The sequence below is a fragment of the Poecilia reticulata genome, linkage group LG19 (assembly GCF_000633615.1).
Source record: "Poecilia reticulata strain Guanapo linkage group LG19, Guppy_female_1.0+MT, whole genome shotgun sequence".
In the NCBI taxonomy this organism is placed as follows: Eukaryota; Metazoa; Chordata; class Actinopteri; order Cyprinodontiformes; family Poeciliidae; genus Poecilia; species Poecilia reticulata.
In genome coordinates, this window is record NC_024349.1 from 9329931 (window position 1) to 9347923 (window position 17993).

A 17993-nucleotide genomic window follows, 5' to 3' on the forward strand; every position below is an offset into this window, starting at 1 on the left:
GAAGGAAACCAAATGGAAAAGTTTGTTTGTTGCAAATGAATTGTTGAGCAACTTTGGGTTCTAAATTCACACCTGCCATGAATAAGATTAAATCTGATTAATCGGTAATAAAGTTAAGCTATTCTGTGAGATTTTTCCCTGACATCTCTAAAGGTATCAGACAGGACAAGGGCACCTAGAATCCATCTAATTATTTTTCTTTTTTTATCCATGAACAAACAAATACTTGTCCGTACACTGTAGTTCCTCCATCCTTATTCTAATCTCCTTTAAAATTAATCTGTGAATCACAGTCAAATTCCTCGTCAACTAATTTAATTAATATCATAAACCACCGCCTCACATCTGCTTAAACAACCTCACAGTTTCGTCTCTGGACATCCTCTGTCATCTCTAACCATCGGTGCCCCGAGAACCCGGCACAACCGTTCCCCTGCTGAACCCTGTTGACGTTTTTCTGTCCACTGGGCATTGTTGTTTGAGGATGTAAAAAAACACGATCGGCAAATCACTGCAGTCCTTTAATTGAACATTACTCAAGGCCAAAACTCATATTACTTGTTTAGCTTGATCTTAAGGCGCTCAAATGCTTTCCCTGCTGGGCTTCAAAATTTTTAAATCAATAATTAATGGTCAAAGTTACTTATTCATGTGTATCTTCTCCAATTACGCGGCGTCTAATTAACAATTTCAATAATTGATATTTATTTCTGAAAGGGCTCAGTATCTGGGTGTGATGAAAAATGCATGAGCGGAGGATGTGGACGGGGTTTTGTTTTTTGTTCTGAGAGAGCTTGATGCTTGGGGCTAATAACAGGCCACTTTGACTCTGGCTCTTTGAGTTGGCACTGGTCTTGTGATGTTGATCTAACATGGGCAACTTTCATGGACCCGAAGCACTCACTCTGTACCATGTGATCTCATAAAGACTCCAACATGCCCATCCTCAGATACTCTTCTTTTTGTCTTTAAGAGCAAACTTCAAAGAATAAGCTTCTGTTTCCTTGATAATTTCTCTCTGTGTTTGTGTAATGACACTATAGACAATTGCAAACTTTTGGTGTTCCAAGGACCTCAATGATTACTCTTTATGTTTGCATCCATATTTGCGTTTAAAGTTTAAGAGAAGATCATCTGACAATGACAGCTGTGATGGTGAACAAAAAATAGAAAAGTCCCTCTTGTTGATTTTCATCAAGTTTTCATTTATTGTGATTTCAGTAGGACAGAAGGTTCAGGACCTGCGGGCAAAATCTTTTTCACGATGGGATGACCAAAGCGAAAATGATTAATATTCTGTGTGAGCTTTGTTTGAGCACTGAGTTGGAGAACAACTTCAATGCAAAGCGACCAAGCAAAGCCACAAGGCCTCCTCAGATAGACCAAATCATTAAAGTGTTGGATTGCAGGTTTGGAGACCACACAGCTGAGACCACGCTCCAACAGAGCTGGCACCTGAGAAACTAAAGGGGGAAGGGTTAAAGAGTGGGGCTCAGAGGGGGTAAAAAAAAGAAAAGAAAAATGAACTATAAATCAGTTGATCTCTGTGACGCGTCTCAGAGAGCCGAAGGTAGCGCTGGTGCTTCCCCACTCGCTGTGCCTTCTGTACTCTCCCGGACGCAAGAAGTACTGGCGCCCCCTGTAGTTGGTGTGTTCGTGCAGCATCCAGTAGCCCTCCATGACGTTGACAGAGGAGATGTCACGGGTGTGGAAGCGCTCGTGGAGATCTGGGCAGTCTTCCACCAGCTCTAGATTTTGTCCGGCAAAGTCAGAACGCTCAAAGATCTTCATCCTGTAGTTGCCCTTGTACTGCAGAGGAAAGTGTGACAGTTTCAGTGCTGCACGATTAGAGAAAACCTGACTGATCGAGTAGCCATTAAGAACTCACAGGAGGCACCATGCGGCATGAGCGGATGCAGTCGTTGAACCCGGCCCAACGCTGGTAGTCGGGATACTCTCCCTTGTGCAGCATGTACTGGTAGCCGGAGTAGTTGGGCTTCTCGTAGGCCACCCAACAGCCGCTGTCGACCTTTATGGAGTTGCAGCGGCTAAAGAAGCTTTGCATCTCGGGGCAGTCGCTGCTGCACTCATAGTTACGGCCCTGGAAGTTCCTGTCTTCATAGAAGATAATCTGCATTCGAAAGAAAAGCATCACCACCGTTCCCCAAGCTCTCTCTGGTTGTTCATAAAATACCAGTAAATTTGGAGTCGCAGAACCGAAAGAGGCTTGGATTGGAACTCCAAGACCAATAAAAAGTCAATAAAGCATTTCATAAGAAATATATGTTGGAAACTGCAAATTCTAAAGGATCAGTGCCTATCACTGACATGTTTTTTTTTTTTTTTTCTATTTTTAGGATCACTAATAATGAAGAATCTACCCCCCTGGCTGAAACACAGTGATCTGTTCTGTCCTACCCAATGAGTGTTGAAGGCATCTCGGTACATTAAAGTTTCCCCTATGACCTAATGTATTTCAGCAGTTTGAAGGAATTTAAAGCTCATTCAGACTCAGCACACAAATTGTGATGTATCTCAAGTAGGCAATTATTTCCCCTTATTTCCTCCGTAAATCTAAATATTGCTAAATACAGAAATGTTATATTTCCTACACACTCATGGGAAAGACTGCTGAACTAGAAGTTATACATTAGTCATGACACCATCCACAAACAATCAATGCAAACAAAAAAAAAACCAGACTGTTCAGAGTGTGCTAAGTGCAGTAATGGAAAGTTGAGTGTAAGGAAAAAGTGTGGCATGTGCAATGCAACAGGGATAACTGCAGGGTTAAGACTGACTTTATGGTTCGAAGCCCAATTTTAAGATAAAATCAAGAGTTTTCAAGACTTGGTAGGTAATAAGGGTATTTTCAAGAGAAAGACGAGAGTCATCAGACCACAAAACCTGTGATTAAGGCTGCTATGAAAGCAATCTGGGGTTCTTGAATACTTCAGCAGAGCCACAGGCTGATCGCCACCATGCAACACAACGTCACACTACGTCACGCACCGTAACGCCACATGACGCCATGCGACGCCACGCCAGACTAAAAGGCTGCATTTCCTGTCATTCATAATCATCCAAATTAACACTTGAAATATATCACTCTTTGTAAAGAATCTATATTTCTCTGAATTGATTTAATCTTAACAAAATTCAAAGTTTACTTCTACAGTACTTTGTGAAAAAGAGAGAATGATTTTAGTCATGTCCTTTAACAAAAGGTGGATATGTTCTCTACACTGAATGATTTTTAAGCCTGTACTATTCTGAGCCAGGTTTGAAAAATCAGGTTAATTATTGAATATCTTTTTATGACTGTAAAGTTTTGAAAAGACTGGCAGATGAATAAAAGTTAGTGAAGGAAAGCTGAATAGAAAATCAAAGAGCCAATTAAATGGTGAATAAAAGTCTGATTCTGAACTGAAAATACGTAGAAACTGGTATTTTGCTACTTGTTTTTGCATTTTAATTTGCATTATTTTACTTTATGTATTGATAGTTTGCATTTTCTATCCCAAACTTATTGATCAGTATATATCCGCAGTTTCATTTGTGATTACTCTAAACCACAAACTACAAATCAAGTATTTGCATTTCAGTAACTCTACGGAACTTAAAAACTCAAGCTTACCTTGCCCATTGTGACTTTGTTCAGTTAAGTTCAGACCAGATCGGGTGCAAAGCTTCTGACCAGTCCTCTTTATAGATCCTGCTGGGATCAGGCCTTTGTGAGCCTGACACAAAGCTTTGTCGTGTCAGCACAGTGCGCTCTATACAAGGTAGGACACTATAGGAATGGGAAGCTGCAGCAGCTGCTTTGTCTCTCTCAAAGCTCTGCCTGTCTGTAGAAAAATACTGTACAACTGCATTTTTCCCCCTGAGGCCCTCAGTAAGAGTTGCAGTATCTGCATGAATGCCAGAAATGCACGATTTTGTAATTGCACAGACTTCTTCAAATAACACCACCAAAAGAAAAGACGTTTGTGTTTTAGAGTTACATGTTTATTGTTCATTTGATGCTTGCATGGGTGGAGTTTTACATGTTAGTCCTCATCCTCCTGAAAGAGCCGATCATGGGGTTGAAGCCGCCCCAGTCCCCGCAGGACCTGTACATTCCTGGGCGCATGAAGTACTGCCGTCCTCTATAGTTGGGATGCTCGTAGAAGATCCAGTAGCCCTCCATGACGTTGCAGGAGTAGATGTCTCGGTGGTGGAAGCGGTCGTACACGTTGGGGCAATCGTCCATGAACTCCATCATGTGCCCCATCATCTCGGGCCTGTTGTAGAGCCTCATCTTGTAGGATCCTCTATACTGGAAGTGAAAGACATCGGAGTTTGGTTATCATGCTGTTTTAATATCCGTGAAAGGACTTTTACAAATCTACCTTTAGGGCATGTGTGTCAAACTCAAATCCGGTCTGCCATAGTTTTTATGTGGCCTTCTAGATTCTACACTAACATTACGTGTGCTTAAATATTATGTTATCAATCAAATCAATGCAGTTCTTATCTGCTTGCTCTGGCTCCTGATCTATATCAATCAGTTCCTCCAATTTCCTGTGAATTATTATGGGAATTCACGCAAAATCAACATATTGCACTAACAATTGGGAGTTTATTGCACATTTTTCTCAAAAATGATCAAAAACGTTCTTAATTGTACTAAACAGCTGCCTCAGCCTTAATTGATGTCAGATTATAATCCATGATCTATACAGCGAGCAATAAAATGTCGCGTTTACCGTCATAAATAGGCGCAAATATTTCCACATTAGTACCACAAATACTTTGATTTTTATTGCAAAAACTTACAAAAAGAATCATGACGTCCTGGAGGGACTGAAAAGATGCTAAATAATATTATTTAATTTTAAGAATTTGTTGATATTTTAACAGTTTGTGATCAGGTTTTATTGATGTTTTCTGCCACAACCGGCCCTTTAAGAGCATCCATGATCTTAATTTGGCCCAAAACAAAAATGAGTTTGACACCCCTTGATTTAGGGGTTTACAGCACATCCTATTCTTACAAAACCTAACTGGATTTATAAGCAGAAACCTTTTAAACTATGACCTGTGTTAGTGAGTGACGTGTACTTCCAAAGCAGCTTTTTTATGTGCAAGGTGTCAATGAGCTGGCTGGAGAGTGAGGTGCCACTGATCTGTCTGCCTGATAAACTTACGGGGGGGAACATCTGGCAGGAGCGAATGCAGCTGTTGAAGCCCATCCAGGAGTGGTAGTCCGGGTAGTCGCCAGGGCCGAGGATGTACTGGTAGCCCATGTAGTGAGGCTTCTCGTAGGCCACCCAGTGGCCGCCGCTGACGCGCATGGAGTTGCAGCAGTTGAAGTGCCGGAAGGTGTCCATGCAGTCACTGCTGCACTCCCAGTGGCGGCCCATGTAGTTTCGGCCCTCGTAAAACACAATCTAAGGAAAGGAAGGCAAGGATTTTAACTAAAATTTATACATTTGAACTTAAATTTTATTGCTTGATGGGTGAAAAGTTGTTTATTCTGTGTATATTTTCGTATTCATTCACTCTGGATTTTAGGTCAGTCTTTTGCTACCTGGAAAAACATATTTAAGCTTTTACTTCATACCTAACCTTCCTCCATTTTATACACAAAAAACAATCGCTGTTCCTAACCACTGCGTACCAGTACATTTTTAAATTGCTGACCGCGTTGGCAATGGTTTCCATTGTTGCCAGACTACATCCTTTTACAGCTGAAGAAGTCAGATATGACTAAAAATTGCAAAAGTACAAAATGGCAAAGGAGAAAAATGATTGGAACCCCGTAGTTTGTAACTTTTCTCCCTTTTTTTTTGTTTCTGTTGCTCCAACACAGAATACATTTTTCCTTTTCTGCTTTTTTGCCCTGGCTGGTTCCTTCCTGCATGAGGAGCTCATACCTTTCCCATGGCTGAAGGGCTGTGGATGTTTTCGCACCGTAGCCCTGCGCTCACCTACAGGTCCTTTTATACTCTCCTGCTGACCATGAGGCCTTTGACGCGTCAGGGACTACTACTCTTTACCTTTTCAGATGTTGACCACTGTTTCTTTTGTGTGTGAGCCCAGGGTTAACTTACCTCCTGTCTGCTAGAGTTTACCTATAGAATTGGCAACCCCCTCCCCCGTCGTCAAAAAGAAAAACAAAAAAATGAACAGCACACAAGTGTTATTCTGTGTTTGCATGATCCTTGTTCCACCGTGTGATGCTTCCTTTTGAAATGTCACACAAAGCCCTTTGGTTATGTGGCCCCCCAGAAACAAAGCATTTGAGGTGTACAGGTCATTTTTTGGAGGCCCACTCACCATTTTTTGCTTTAAGTTTTCCTTAGATGGGAAACTTTAAACGTTTCCAGCTTTAAATGACTACAAAGAGGCAGTTTACTAGAGTGTTCTGGATGAAAGCCTAAGTGTTGCTTTGCTTCTGTTGAAGGAAAGTGGTGATGATACTTTGGGCCGAGTGAAGTTCTGCGTTGATGTAATCTGCAGTGATCCACTCCCGCTTTTCTGCTTCCATAGCCTGCAGTTGCACTGTGATGCCAGACGGGACTGGTCTGTTTGCAGATATACAGAACTTTGTGGTGTGTGAGCGTCTCTGTGATATAAAAAAAGGAGGGGTTCGGGGCATCAGTGTGTTTGAGTCTTTGTGCAAAATGATAGATGTTTGGACTTGAGTGTTTGGCTTGTAAGTGTAGCCCAGAGCTGAAGGGGGAAAATGCCAGAAAAAGTTGCCGCCGTGCATTGTGCTCCAAAAGCCCAGCTGGTGCCAGAAAGGTCAGTCCCATCTTTTAGCCTTTCATCGTGATAAAGACCCCATCGCACCCCCACCGGCCCCATCTACACTTTACTGGCTTTTCATAAAAACAAACACAGCCATTATGTTCCTGGGTGAAACCGCAGCTATCCTGGCTGTATTTCCAAAGCCATATGATACTGCTTAAATGTTGAGAAACAGTGTTGATAAGCTTCATGCTCTTTTGATCACTGATCCTCCCCAAACTCCCATATGGCTTCAGCTGGTTTCATGTATGAAGTGCTGCTCTTTTCTTGTGACATAAGTAGTTCATTGATATCCTTTCATCACGCTGTGCAACGTAATTGTAGTAGATGATCAAATGGGATGTTTGGTTTTGTTTTGCGAGTTTCTGGAGCAAAGGTTTACTTTGGAATGGAATGTTCTATCAGAATCTATTAAGAACAAATATTTACATTTTTCATGTGTTCATAAATTAAGGATTTTCTTCATCGTTTTTTATCAAATGTGAAATACAACTCACAAGAGGGAAACAGTATTACAAAAAAGTTGAGCTTGTTCGATGCTCTGACAGTCAGTCTGATGGATGAGGGAGATGGTCTGCTACATAGGGCATCCAGGCCAGCAGGGGGCTCCAAAGAGCCCTAATAGTCCATATAAATACCTACTTTAATAGCTAAAACACTAAATATACCTTTACTATTATATACTATTATATTGCTATACTATTATATTACTATTATATACTATAATATACTATTAGAAGTAAATTGTCTTGACACAACAGCAGAAACTAACGTCCACAGTCGTCTTTACCGCTGCTTTTGAGGTTCAGCCAATCAGCGCTAAACAATGGGAATCCCGCTCTAGGATTGGCTGCATTGCAAATACCAGCCAAAGACATTGTGCCTGGGTATTTCAGCTTCCCAAACTGCCTTATAGATATGATGGTGAGGACAGTGGTAGGAGTTTATTCTGTTATGGAGTTCCATTGACAAAATCCATAAATAACTGGTGGGTCCTCTAAACCCAAATTTGAGGGTCTGTGAACTCTAGTCTGTGCAAAAAAATGAACTAAATCCCCTCTTTTTTTTTTTTACTGGTGGTCACAACGCCATCTAACGAGTGTTGCCACTGAGCGAGTGAAGTTTCCAGAAGCAGGAGAGTCTAGCATTCATGAATCCAAGGATGACGCTGAGAGACTGGCGCAGCTGGAGCCTGGAGCTGTACTCTATCATGAACACCAGATGAGCTTAAATAATAAAAAAGGAAAAGGGAACTGGAAAAATTACTTAATTCTTCTCATTTCCGCTATTATTTAATTTAAGGCCGTGGGCATTCAGACGATAGACAGAAAAACCTTCTGCAAAGTGATGAGACAAGAATTTCTGATCCAATACTGGTTTCTCCTCACAACACAAAACTTAAATAAGCTTTATTTGTAACAGAAAATGCTGTGTTATTCTAATGTATTCTTTCAAATTAACTGAACTTTTTCTTTATTATTATTATTTCTTATTCCACTAACTGTTTTCTCTGAATACCTTAAATCTTACCATTGACTTTCCCCTGCCAAGACATTTTATGCTGAGTGCTAAATTTTTTAAATGAACCATCGAGAATGACTGATGTTAATTCAGGGAATTTTTGGTTGACCCACCTCCTGCTTTTAAAAAAAAGTCAAAATGAAGTTTGTGGTGGCTGGTGGATGATGTTACCCTAAATCAAATTCAGGCCCAACCCTGAGCTCTCCTACTTTCAGTTGAACATTTTTCCTCTTAAAGCTGACCTCTCCTGACCTTTAACATTTTCACCCAGAGAGAAAAAGTTTGTTCAAGAGGAACCGATTGCCACATTTACCACTGTCGTTGTTGTAATTTGCATCATGGAGGAGCGTCGGCTCACCCCGACTCCCACTATGCTCCTGCAGCTTCCAGGGGAAAGGGGAGCCTTGTTTCTCGGGATCTCAAGCGATCATCTTTAGCTGCGCTACAAGACGTCTCCTCCCCACCCTGAAGGGAAACTGACATCACAGAAGCCCTCGCCTGCTTTCTCAGTTCCCCTCAGGAGGAGAAGAAAGCCACCCGCTGCGGGAGCTTTCCACTCTTCATCTCAGGATGATGGAAGAGAGGGAAAGGGGTAGGGGGGAAACCGAGCAATGGGCTATTTGTAGCTCCACTGTGTCCGAGGAGCTCAATGTGAATTGGGTGTAATCGCGTGGGAGATGATGCCACGGTTAGCCTGCGGAATGGCTGCCGGTGATTGATGTGCGCCCCACGGAGAGAGGAGAAACTTTGACAAAAAGCAATCAGAGTGGAAACATCCAGCCTGCCAAAGAAAAATCCATTGGGCTGGGTGATGTGTAATTAGAATGAGGAATTCACTCGGTAAAAACCACATTTCAGGTCAGAGGAGACTTCTTTCAATATAAAAGACTTCCCATTCCCTTAATCTAAATCATGCTTTCTCTGTCCCTGCTATATACAATAGGTCTCACCTCTAAAATGTTGTGCAGGGAGATAGGAGACCAGCCGCGATTGCAGTGCCTGCAACGTGCCCTTTTACAGAACAGTCATTACAAAAAACATTATGGTACTGAGGTGTAAACAAGGGAGGCTGTGTGTGAGTTTTGCTCCTGAGAGCTGGCTAATCTGGTAGCTGAAAATGTGGTATGATGAGAAAGTGCTTTGCCAAAAAAAAAAAAGAGAAAAAGCCTCCCACGCCGGGAGGAGAATGAGGACCTCTCTGTTTTGCCGAGAGATCATCCTCTCAATTCTTCCCGTCAGAAAATCTCCAGGCGACCCTCTACTTCTCTTGTCGCTGCCAGCGCGCAGGCTCTATCGGGACTGCCAGACGCGGGAGCCACTATGAGGCCGTGCCAGGCCCGGGATTTACCGCGATGCGTCTGATGTGCTCCATCATTTTTTTTTTGTGTGTGGGGGGGATAATTAAAAGAGGAAATGGTGTTGGAAGAACAGAGTGGAGACGGAGGGATTGGACGGAGCAAATGGATGCAGCTGTCAATTATGTTGAAATGTCGATGTGTTTTTTTTCTCACTTTCTCTTAAGTTTTTTGTTGAACAGTTTCTCATCTGGGTGTATTTTTTAAAAGTTTTGTTAAATTTGCACTCCGAACATGCCATGAGAAAATATTGCAACAAAGTACAGACCGTGTCATAAAGTATTTAAAGAAAGTACAATCTGTAATTATTTTAAGTATATCTTATGTAAAATACCTTAACCATCACATTTTTCCTTGTCTTTATCATAATAGTTTATGTTCTGTGGAGATTCTTTAAAACAGCACAGTGGCACAAGAATGGGGAAAAAACAAACAAACAAACAAACAAACAAACAAACAAAGCTACAACCCAAAAAGGTTTATGTTGCTAAACTGCTTGTTCAGTGTTTGAGATTTGCACTGGCATGGGGCTAATGATGTTTAAGTACTAAATTAAAGGGCTATTCTGCTGCTTTTCTCTGAAATCTGAAATATTTTGACTGGCATCTCTAGTCAAAATAAGCTTGCCTGTTAGCTTCTTAACCCTGAAACAGTTATTCCCAATTAAAGATTCGTCGCAGGTTGCCAGGGAAACCATTTACATTACACCTTGTTGCAAATTTAATTTATTCGATTAAAAGGGGCTCGTCATACAAACTACTTCCCAGCACAACACTTCTAATAAACGGCATCATGGAAAAGCTTTTTTTTTTTGATGACAAGCTGAAAGAGCAGGAGCTTCTTAAAGAGACAGAGACCCAATTTTAAGGCATCAAATTGCAAAGTCAGATTTCTTTTAAGTTATGTTTGATACATACAGCATTTTTATAACAACTGAAGTTGACCTTGTTATTTGATTCTGCTGTAAAATGGCCCCGTGTGCCTTGAAAATATGTAATATCACCCATTTAATAAGTGAATTTTATCATTACTCCAGTCACATTTTACAAATAGATTAGGTGGATCATTTAAGGTAAAACAGTAAAGACTAAATACATGTACATGCTGTTTAAATCACATGTCCTCTTCCTGTCACTCAAACTGAAAAGCCCAAAGGGCCCTTATTACTTTCATAAGACGCTCTCTGTAAATACAGCTGAAACAAGATATTTACATACACTGTACAAATATGACTGTGAATCAGACTCAACTAATTTCAAATTTCAAACAGTTATGAACATGTTTTGGTTTGAAATGTTTGCATCAACTCCAGAACAAAAGCAAAAAAGTGTCAGTATCCGTTGTACCAACATGAGCTGGAAAGCCGCTCTCAGAGGAAGAAGCAGTCACTCCTAAAGAAACATAAAACACCAGATAAAAGCAAAAGAGCTTAATGTCCTGTGAGCTGATAAAACTAAAACACATAAATATTTGACCATAATGGCTGTTTTTATGCTGAGCAGACATAGAGGGAAGTACAGGAAGAATCATGTTGTGTTTTGCTGCAGGAGGGACTGGTGCACTTCTAGATGATTAGTGTGGAGATGTCTATGCAGCATCTCAAGATGTGATCCTAAGATTAAAGCCGAATTAATTACCATAAAATAAAATGGAGGGGCCTAAACAAAATCCTGATTTCCATACCAAAGAGAAGGTGTGGTATCGAAAGCATTTCGGTCAAGAGAAATGGGCCAGAATTTCAGCTAAGTACTTGAGAATGCTTGACCCATGTTATGCAGTTAAAAAGGTAATTACACCAAATATTAAGGAAATCTTTGTCAAGTTTTAACTTTGAAGAAAACAATTTAAACAAATCTAAACACCTCTCATTGTTCTAGCGTTTGGAATAATTTTGTTATTCTTAACAGACTCAAAACAGGAATTTAATATTTTTCTACAACATATATAAATATCTGATTATGCTAAATATGTCATATTAGGACATTTTGCACAGTTTGGCGCCATCCAGGTGTTTCTTTGGGTTTTTTTTTTTTCTACTGCTCTGAATCTATTTCAAATTCTCCACCATGCAGCATGACCCAAACTCTGTTAGAAAAGCAGGACAACTTCTTCTTCTCTCAGCAGATGAACACCCAGGAGGGTGGTGGTGGTGGTGGTGGTGGGGAGTGATGGCTTTCAGCTGCTCTCACTCCTCATCTCCACGCTCTGTTTTGACGTGGCGCATCTCCCACACCCCGAAGCTTTAAAGGTTTAAAGAGCAACTTTTTCACCCTGTAATCCAGGTGCCTTTCAAACAAGTCACGCTGTTTACTGACACATGACAAAAAAGTTCAACCCCCTCCTCTCATCTCCGCGCTTACAAGACTGTAACTCACCCCCAGCGCTTGGTAGTCATTCCTCCAGAGCGCCCTCCCGAACAAACAGAGCCGCTGCGAGAACAGGCCCCTGCCTTTCACCCGCTCCCTAAATTCATAATAAGATCTGATGCTGTTGTTCACTTCTTCAAATTTGTCATCAAAGCAAATGTGTTCTGACAACAGCTAGTGACAAGTGCACCAGAGGAGAGGCGGCAAATCAGCTCTTTCACACCGCATATCAATTATTGATCGTGTCGCTCCCCTTCCCTCCGCGGCCCCTGCCACCCCACCAAGTAGACACCTTGTGATAATGAAACGCATCAATTTAAAAAATAAATAATAAACCAGGTTCTGCTCCATTGTTGCGAAGCCTTAAGAGCTTGATTGACTGCCTGCACATTTTCCTCGTTGGCAGTCAGGCAGATCAAAGGAAGGTTCCTCTCATTGCCCAAGGCCACTTGCAATTTATTTAGAGGAGCAGTGCTGCCGTCCCAGCAGGTAACATTATTGGGCAGGGACACTCAGGATAATCAGAGCTTTGAGGTGCCTCTCAAATCCCACCTCTGCTGCTTCCATCATGCATGCACAAAAAGTATGTGAAGGGGGTTTGCAAAAAGCCTCCTTTATTAAAGGGAATTAGGACCAAGTTGGGGTCCTCACACCGGAGGACCCAGCTGCTGCTCGGAGCCACAAACTCCACTCGACCTAAATGTGTTGACCTGCATCAGCACAGGGTGCAGAATACAGTCTGCATCAGACCGGATTTTACTTCTCGGTTTCAGTTGTTTTTTTTTTTCCTAAGCGGTTTTAATGTTTCCCAAATAACGTTTTAGGGAGATTTTGAATAAAGAAATTAAAGCAGAATATCCAAATATTATTTGTTTGATTTGCTTCTGATTGGTTGTTGGATCATTTTGCTATCTGTAGTTGATTTTAAACTGATTTACGCAGTATTAAAAAAATAAAATAACAAGAAATGCTTCAGCTCTTATTCCAATGTTCTTTAAATGATTTATTTATTAGTCTAAAGTGTGAAAATAACACTAAGATGTATGTATTTTGATAACTGTATTGTCATTAAAATAAAACAAAGCAAAAGCTGTTGATTTTAAAATCATATTTATATCGTACAGGCAGGTTTTATTTCAGATTTGAAAGCAATAAAGACAAATACATAATTTAAGTGTGTAGAAGTAAACTAAAGAGAACAAAAAAGCATCAGAACTAAAATCAAATTTTAGTTTTCCAGTTTTAAATTTCATTTAGATTTAATTCCATGTGGCAGAATGTGGAGGAACAACTGTGATTTTTACAATCAGAAATTCTTTAAACATGTTCAAGAAATTCGCACTTAAATTTATGTGACAGTAATTATATAAAAATGCACATCTTTGAAACATTGTGTAGCACCTGTTTTAGTTTAAATATGACCACTTTCACACTCAGTTGAATATAATCTTAATGTCACAAAGCAGTGAAAACATTGTGTAGTTTCACAGATATTTCTTCAGTTTGGAAGCCTCCAGCTCGGGTTTGACCAGTGTTTATTTTTTTATTTTAACCTGTAGGTGATTAAATACAGCCAAGGCTTCTTTTCCAGGTGCTTGTGCTGCCCTCATGTGGAATGATGCCCTGGGTGATAAGCCGTGTCACCAATATCAAAATCATTCAGTAGAATCATATCATCCTATAGCAATTTTATGTAAAAAGCACGTTTAAAAATATCATGAATACCAAAAACATGAGAATAAAAACCACAGTCTGTGGACTAAAAGACAGAAAATATGTAGAAATTAAAAAGACAAAGTTGTAAAATAAAGTATAAATTAAATATAGGTGTATATATTAAATATAGGCCTGGCATTAAATAGTCTTTGGCATCATTTTGTCTACTGGAATAAAAAAAAATGATGAAAGAAAATGAAAATGTGGCATGATTGATAAAAGACACACACACAAAAAAGGGAAATTTTTTTCTTAAAAACTGAATATAAATACAGAAGTAAACACACACTGGTGCATTTCAGTTTCTGACCGGTTGAAACTAAAACCAGTGGGTTTCCCAGTCAGCTCCAGGCACTAGAGGGCACTAGAAGCCAGAGCATTTTCTGTCTGCAGGGTTTCTGTTTCAAGTTCTTTCCACAACTGTTAAAGCTCCCAGCAGCTCGTACGCGCGTCTGCTTGCTTGCATATGTTTGGACGCGAGCTCGGACTGTTATGCATGTAGACACGAGCCGTACAATGGCACGATTTCACGCGGCTCAGCCTCTTTGTGTGCCACTGCCACATCTCCTGTTTGTTCTGACGCCTATCAGCGGTTCGACAAAGCTCTACCACAGGGAGGAGTTGGGTGGGTGAAAAAAAAAAGAAAAAACAAATCACTAACAGGCTGACACGACCTGTGTCCCAGCAGCAGCTCTCATGCTGCTCGTCCACAACGCGCAAGTGTAGCTGCGGGCGCATGCTGTGGTGTTAGAGTTGTTATTTTAGGAGAGCTTGTTTCAAACAAACTTTGGTAAACACACACACACACACACACGCAGCCGGCATGGTCGAACAAAGTACCAGACAGACAATAATCTGGTGGCTTTGTAGCAGTTTCAAATCCAGAGAGTGTGTTTTTGAACCGTTTATGTAGTCGCCGACTGAATGATGGGAGCAGGAACTGCAGGGCTGCAGAGATGGTGGTTCCACCATAGGGTCTGGCACAGCCTGGGCCTTTTGTGCAGTGCTGCTTGTTGAAAAGGCGCCGGCGTTCTGATCTATAAGCTAATGTGTGCTCATATGGCATATGTTTGTTTTCAGGCTTGCAGTGTAGGAATCTAAATTGAGCTGTCCGTTTTCTTTCATGATACTTTAATGCAGAACATGTTAGATTCATGCCGTCTGCTTTCCGTTTCTACTGGGAATCATTTGTGAAGCAATAAAGAGATGCTCAAGATTCAATCAGGTATGCTAAGATTGGTGCACAGTTGTTTTCTGTTGGAAGATGTGGTAGTGAGATGCATAAAAGGGGGGGCCTTGGTAGATGTGAGCGAGGCCCTCTGAGGTGCCGCCGTCCCCGGATGGGCCCTCTGCAGCGTCCCCGGAAGACCGCGAGCGTCTGTCAGGAGGGATTCCAACCAAATTAAAAAACAATGATCCACTAAGGGAGAAACTAATGCCAGCTTCCATCATATCAAGACCCACATTCCTCACTGTTTTGCTTTTAACTTTTATTATTTTTTCCCCCTCTCTGTGTATCAGACTTTCTCTCCTTTTCTCCCTCCGCACTGTTGTTTTCTAGTTTGTTTTCCATCCGCGCTCCTCTGGCTGTCGCCGAGCGCTACAGCCACTTTCAAAGGCTCGGCTGTCACGCGCCGCCTTTGAGTCCCGTTTGAAATTTTAACGTACATGTTGTCAGGGTGCCGTCAGGAGTGATTGACAGCTCCGTCCCAGAGCAACACCGGGCTTGGCAGGCTGGCTGTCTTTTGTCAGAGGGAGCCGAGGAGAAGCAACAAAGGAAGGGAGCAGGGAGGGGAAAAAAAAGGGAGAGAAAACATACATAAATAAAACAAAACTGCTGTTATCCATCTCTCAATAAAGACCAAATTAGATTAATCTTGAGGTGGAGAAAGGCGGGCAGGAAGTTGATATTTTCCCCCAGCTTTGTTCCCTACTGTTGATGATACACTGCTCACATAGTATCTCAACACGACATCACTGAAACAGTTTGTATTAACAGCAAATTAAAGAAAATTACAAAAAAAAGAAACAGTTTTATATACACAGACACAGAAAAGTTGTTGGCATCCCCTGATAACCATGTGTACAAAACCTTTTAAGTCATCATGTCACGGTATCATTATGTCACGCTAATGAAATCTGAAAAATCCAACCTAAATAGTTTACTAATTTGATTCCACTTTGTGCTGCTCTGTTCAGTTTTTCTCAGATGTCGGAGCTGGGAACTCGAGTTTAGAGCATTTCAGCTGGAATGGATGCAGTTGGAGTCATTTGTTTTGGTGATATTTACATTAGCAATATGTTCCAGTGGCAATTCAGTTTGCTCTATTTTATGTGCTCAAACAGAAAAGGCATATTTTAGAGGACTATGTGTGCCTCTCCTTAAACCGGATGCATCTCCCCTAAAGAGTTTGAAAATAGTTTTGTATTGGAAACTTTCACCATCGTCTACATGCAGTCAGCCATATTGGGAGTTAAATTCAAATTTTCTGCGACTTCTAACTTTCCAAGCTGGAATTTGAACTTTTGAGGGTGTTCTTGTTGGTTTGCAAAAGATATTATATGAAATTTCTCAGGGTTGAGGGACACAAAGAGAGGCATGTTTGGTGATTCCTCACTATATCAGGGATCTTCTGGTCCAGTCTTGGATGACATGTAAAGAAAATCATCAAGTTTTTGTCAGGATGCTGAGGAGGAAATTGAGATTTTTGATTTAGCCATGATGGACTAGTAATAGGTGTAAAAGTGGTGGATGGCAGCACCGGTCAGCCGGTCAGTTGATTGGTTCTGATTTCCTTTTGGGTGATTGGCAGTTGGCCAATATTTGCAGGTAAAACCAATCTTAGTAGAAATCTTATGAAAATTTTTTTTAATGTGAAAAATGAAAGACGAAAGGAAGTGGCTTTTTCAAGTTTAGTTAATTTAGTTTGGGCAGCAAGGCTCTAAACTTTTTATTTATATTTGAGATTAAGCAAGTGTGTATTGTTTTATTGTTAAATAAAATATGATTGGAACATTGAAGGTGTATTATAACACCTGATGGTGTCAGTTATAAAAAAAAAGAGAGATATTAACCCCAAATTCAGACCAGTAACTCAGGCTTTTTAAATATCAGTGAACTGTGATTCGCCAGAAAACTGTAATCGGTGCGTCCCTACTTTCAAACCCCAGCTAGATCATTCACATTCCTCGAAAGAGGAATATGTGCAACATTTAGCTGCACATGTTCCTCTTTCGAGGAAAGAGCAGCATTTGTTTTCTGCAGCATTTAGGTTTCATAGCCGAGGTGGACATGGAAAAGGCTCCTGTTTCTGCTGCGATTTGGCTTTAAGTTTAAAATATCGAACTGAAAAACGTCCAGAGTCAAGGCCAAAATTTCTTAAAGTGGACTTCTGTTTATTTGCAGGGATTACGCACCAAAACTGTCTACGAAATGATTTTGAGACAACTATTATATCTGCCTATTTTAGCACCAAATATCCTTTAATATACATTAGTACTCACAAGGGAAACCGTCTTGGCGTTATTACAGATGGATGACACATCTCTTTACATTTTCTTTATCTTCACTCATTATGCATTACTCGCATGCATTTCATCTCTTCAATCTGAATTTTTTATTTTTGAATATTTTAGATATATTCAATGGGAAAAAAATCTGCAAATAGGCAAAAATGTTTTCCCGTGAATAATTTGGAATCACGTTCGACAATAAAAAAAAAAAAAAAAGAGCAAATAGGTTAATCTGGAAATACCTGAGGCACAGATCCATGGTACACTTGGAGCTCATCAATAAAGACAAATAATCAAAATAAATGTGGAAACGTGCAAAGAATCTGGCAAGAAAATTTGAACTGACTAAGATGTAAGATCGTGTCAGGATTCGGAAACCTTTCCAGCCTTAGGTGCTTAAACTGAGAAAAATCTGAAAACCTGGACCTGTAAAGTTCAAGCAAAGACTCTCGCATTGTTTTGCACCTGTGCTCAAATTTAACAACACTGCAAAGATGTGTTGAATTTTCTATATAATTACAAATGTTCTGGATTATTTTCTTCCTCTAGATTTCACTGTATTGCAACTTTAATTCCAGACGCACCCTGCTGTCTGCTGAAGTGTCTCTGCTGCTCCCTGAATCCCGTCCTGCTCCAACCTGATCCATGGCCTCCCTCTGCAATGAGCACAAACGGAAACAGAAATACTCTCTCTGAATAATATCAGACAAATATCAAGAATAGAACC

General features: G+C 40.6%; 2 protein-coding genes across 2 annotated transcripts; both read right to left on the reverse strand.

The window, feature by feature from the left end:
• Nucleotides 1–1181: 1181 nt before the first annotated feature.
• crygmx (crystallin, gamma MX) lies at nt 1182–3732 on the reverse strand. The gene is made up of 3 exons (XM_008436832.1): nt 3638–3732; nt 1889–2131; nt 1182–1809 (listed from the first exon to the last, which is right to left on the reverse strand). The coding sequence occupies exons 1-3, from the start codon at nt 3644–3646 to the stop codon at nt 1534–1536; spliced, it is 528 nt and encodes a 175-aa protein (XP_008435054.1). The 5' UTR covers nt 3647–3732; the 3' UTR covers nt 1182–1533.
• Nucleotides 3733–3986: 254 nt separating this feature from the next.
• Nucleotides 3987–6026, reverse strand: crygmxl2 (crystallin, gamma MX, like 2). The gene is made up of 3 exons (XM_008436833.1): nt 5919–6026; nt 5190–5432; nt 3987–4318 (listed from the first exon to the last, which is right to left on the reverse strand). Exons 1-3 carry the CDS (start codon nt 5925–5927, stop codon nt 4043–4045), a joined length of 528 nt encoding a protein of 175 aa, XP_008435055.1. The 5' UTR covers nt 5928–6026; the 3' UTR covers nt 3987–4042.
• Nucleotides 6027–17993: the final 11967 nt, after the last annotated feature.

Coding starts and splice junctions, on each gene's coding strand:
- crygmx (XM_008436832.1), bottom strand. Junction 1,810..1,888: donor CATGCCGCATGGTGCCTCCT/GTGAGTTCTTAA, acceptor TTTCCTCTGCAG/TACAAGGGCAACTACAGGAT.
- crygmxl2 (XM_008436833.1), bottom strand. Junction 4,319..5,189: donor CCTGCCAGATGTTCCCCCCC/GTAAGTTTATCA, acceptor TTTCACTTCCAG/TATAGAGGATCCTACAAGAT.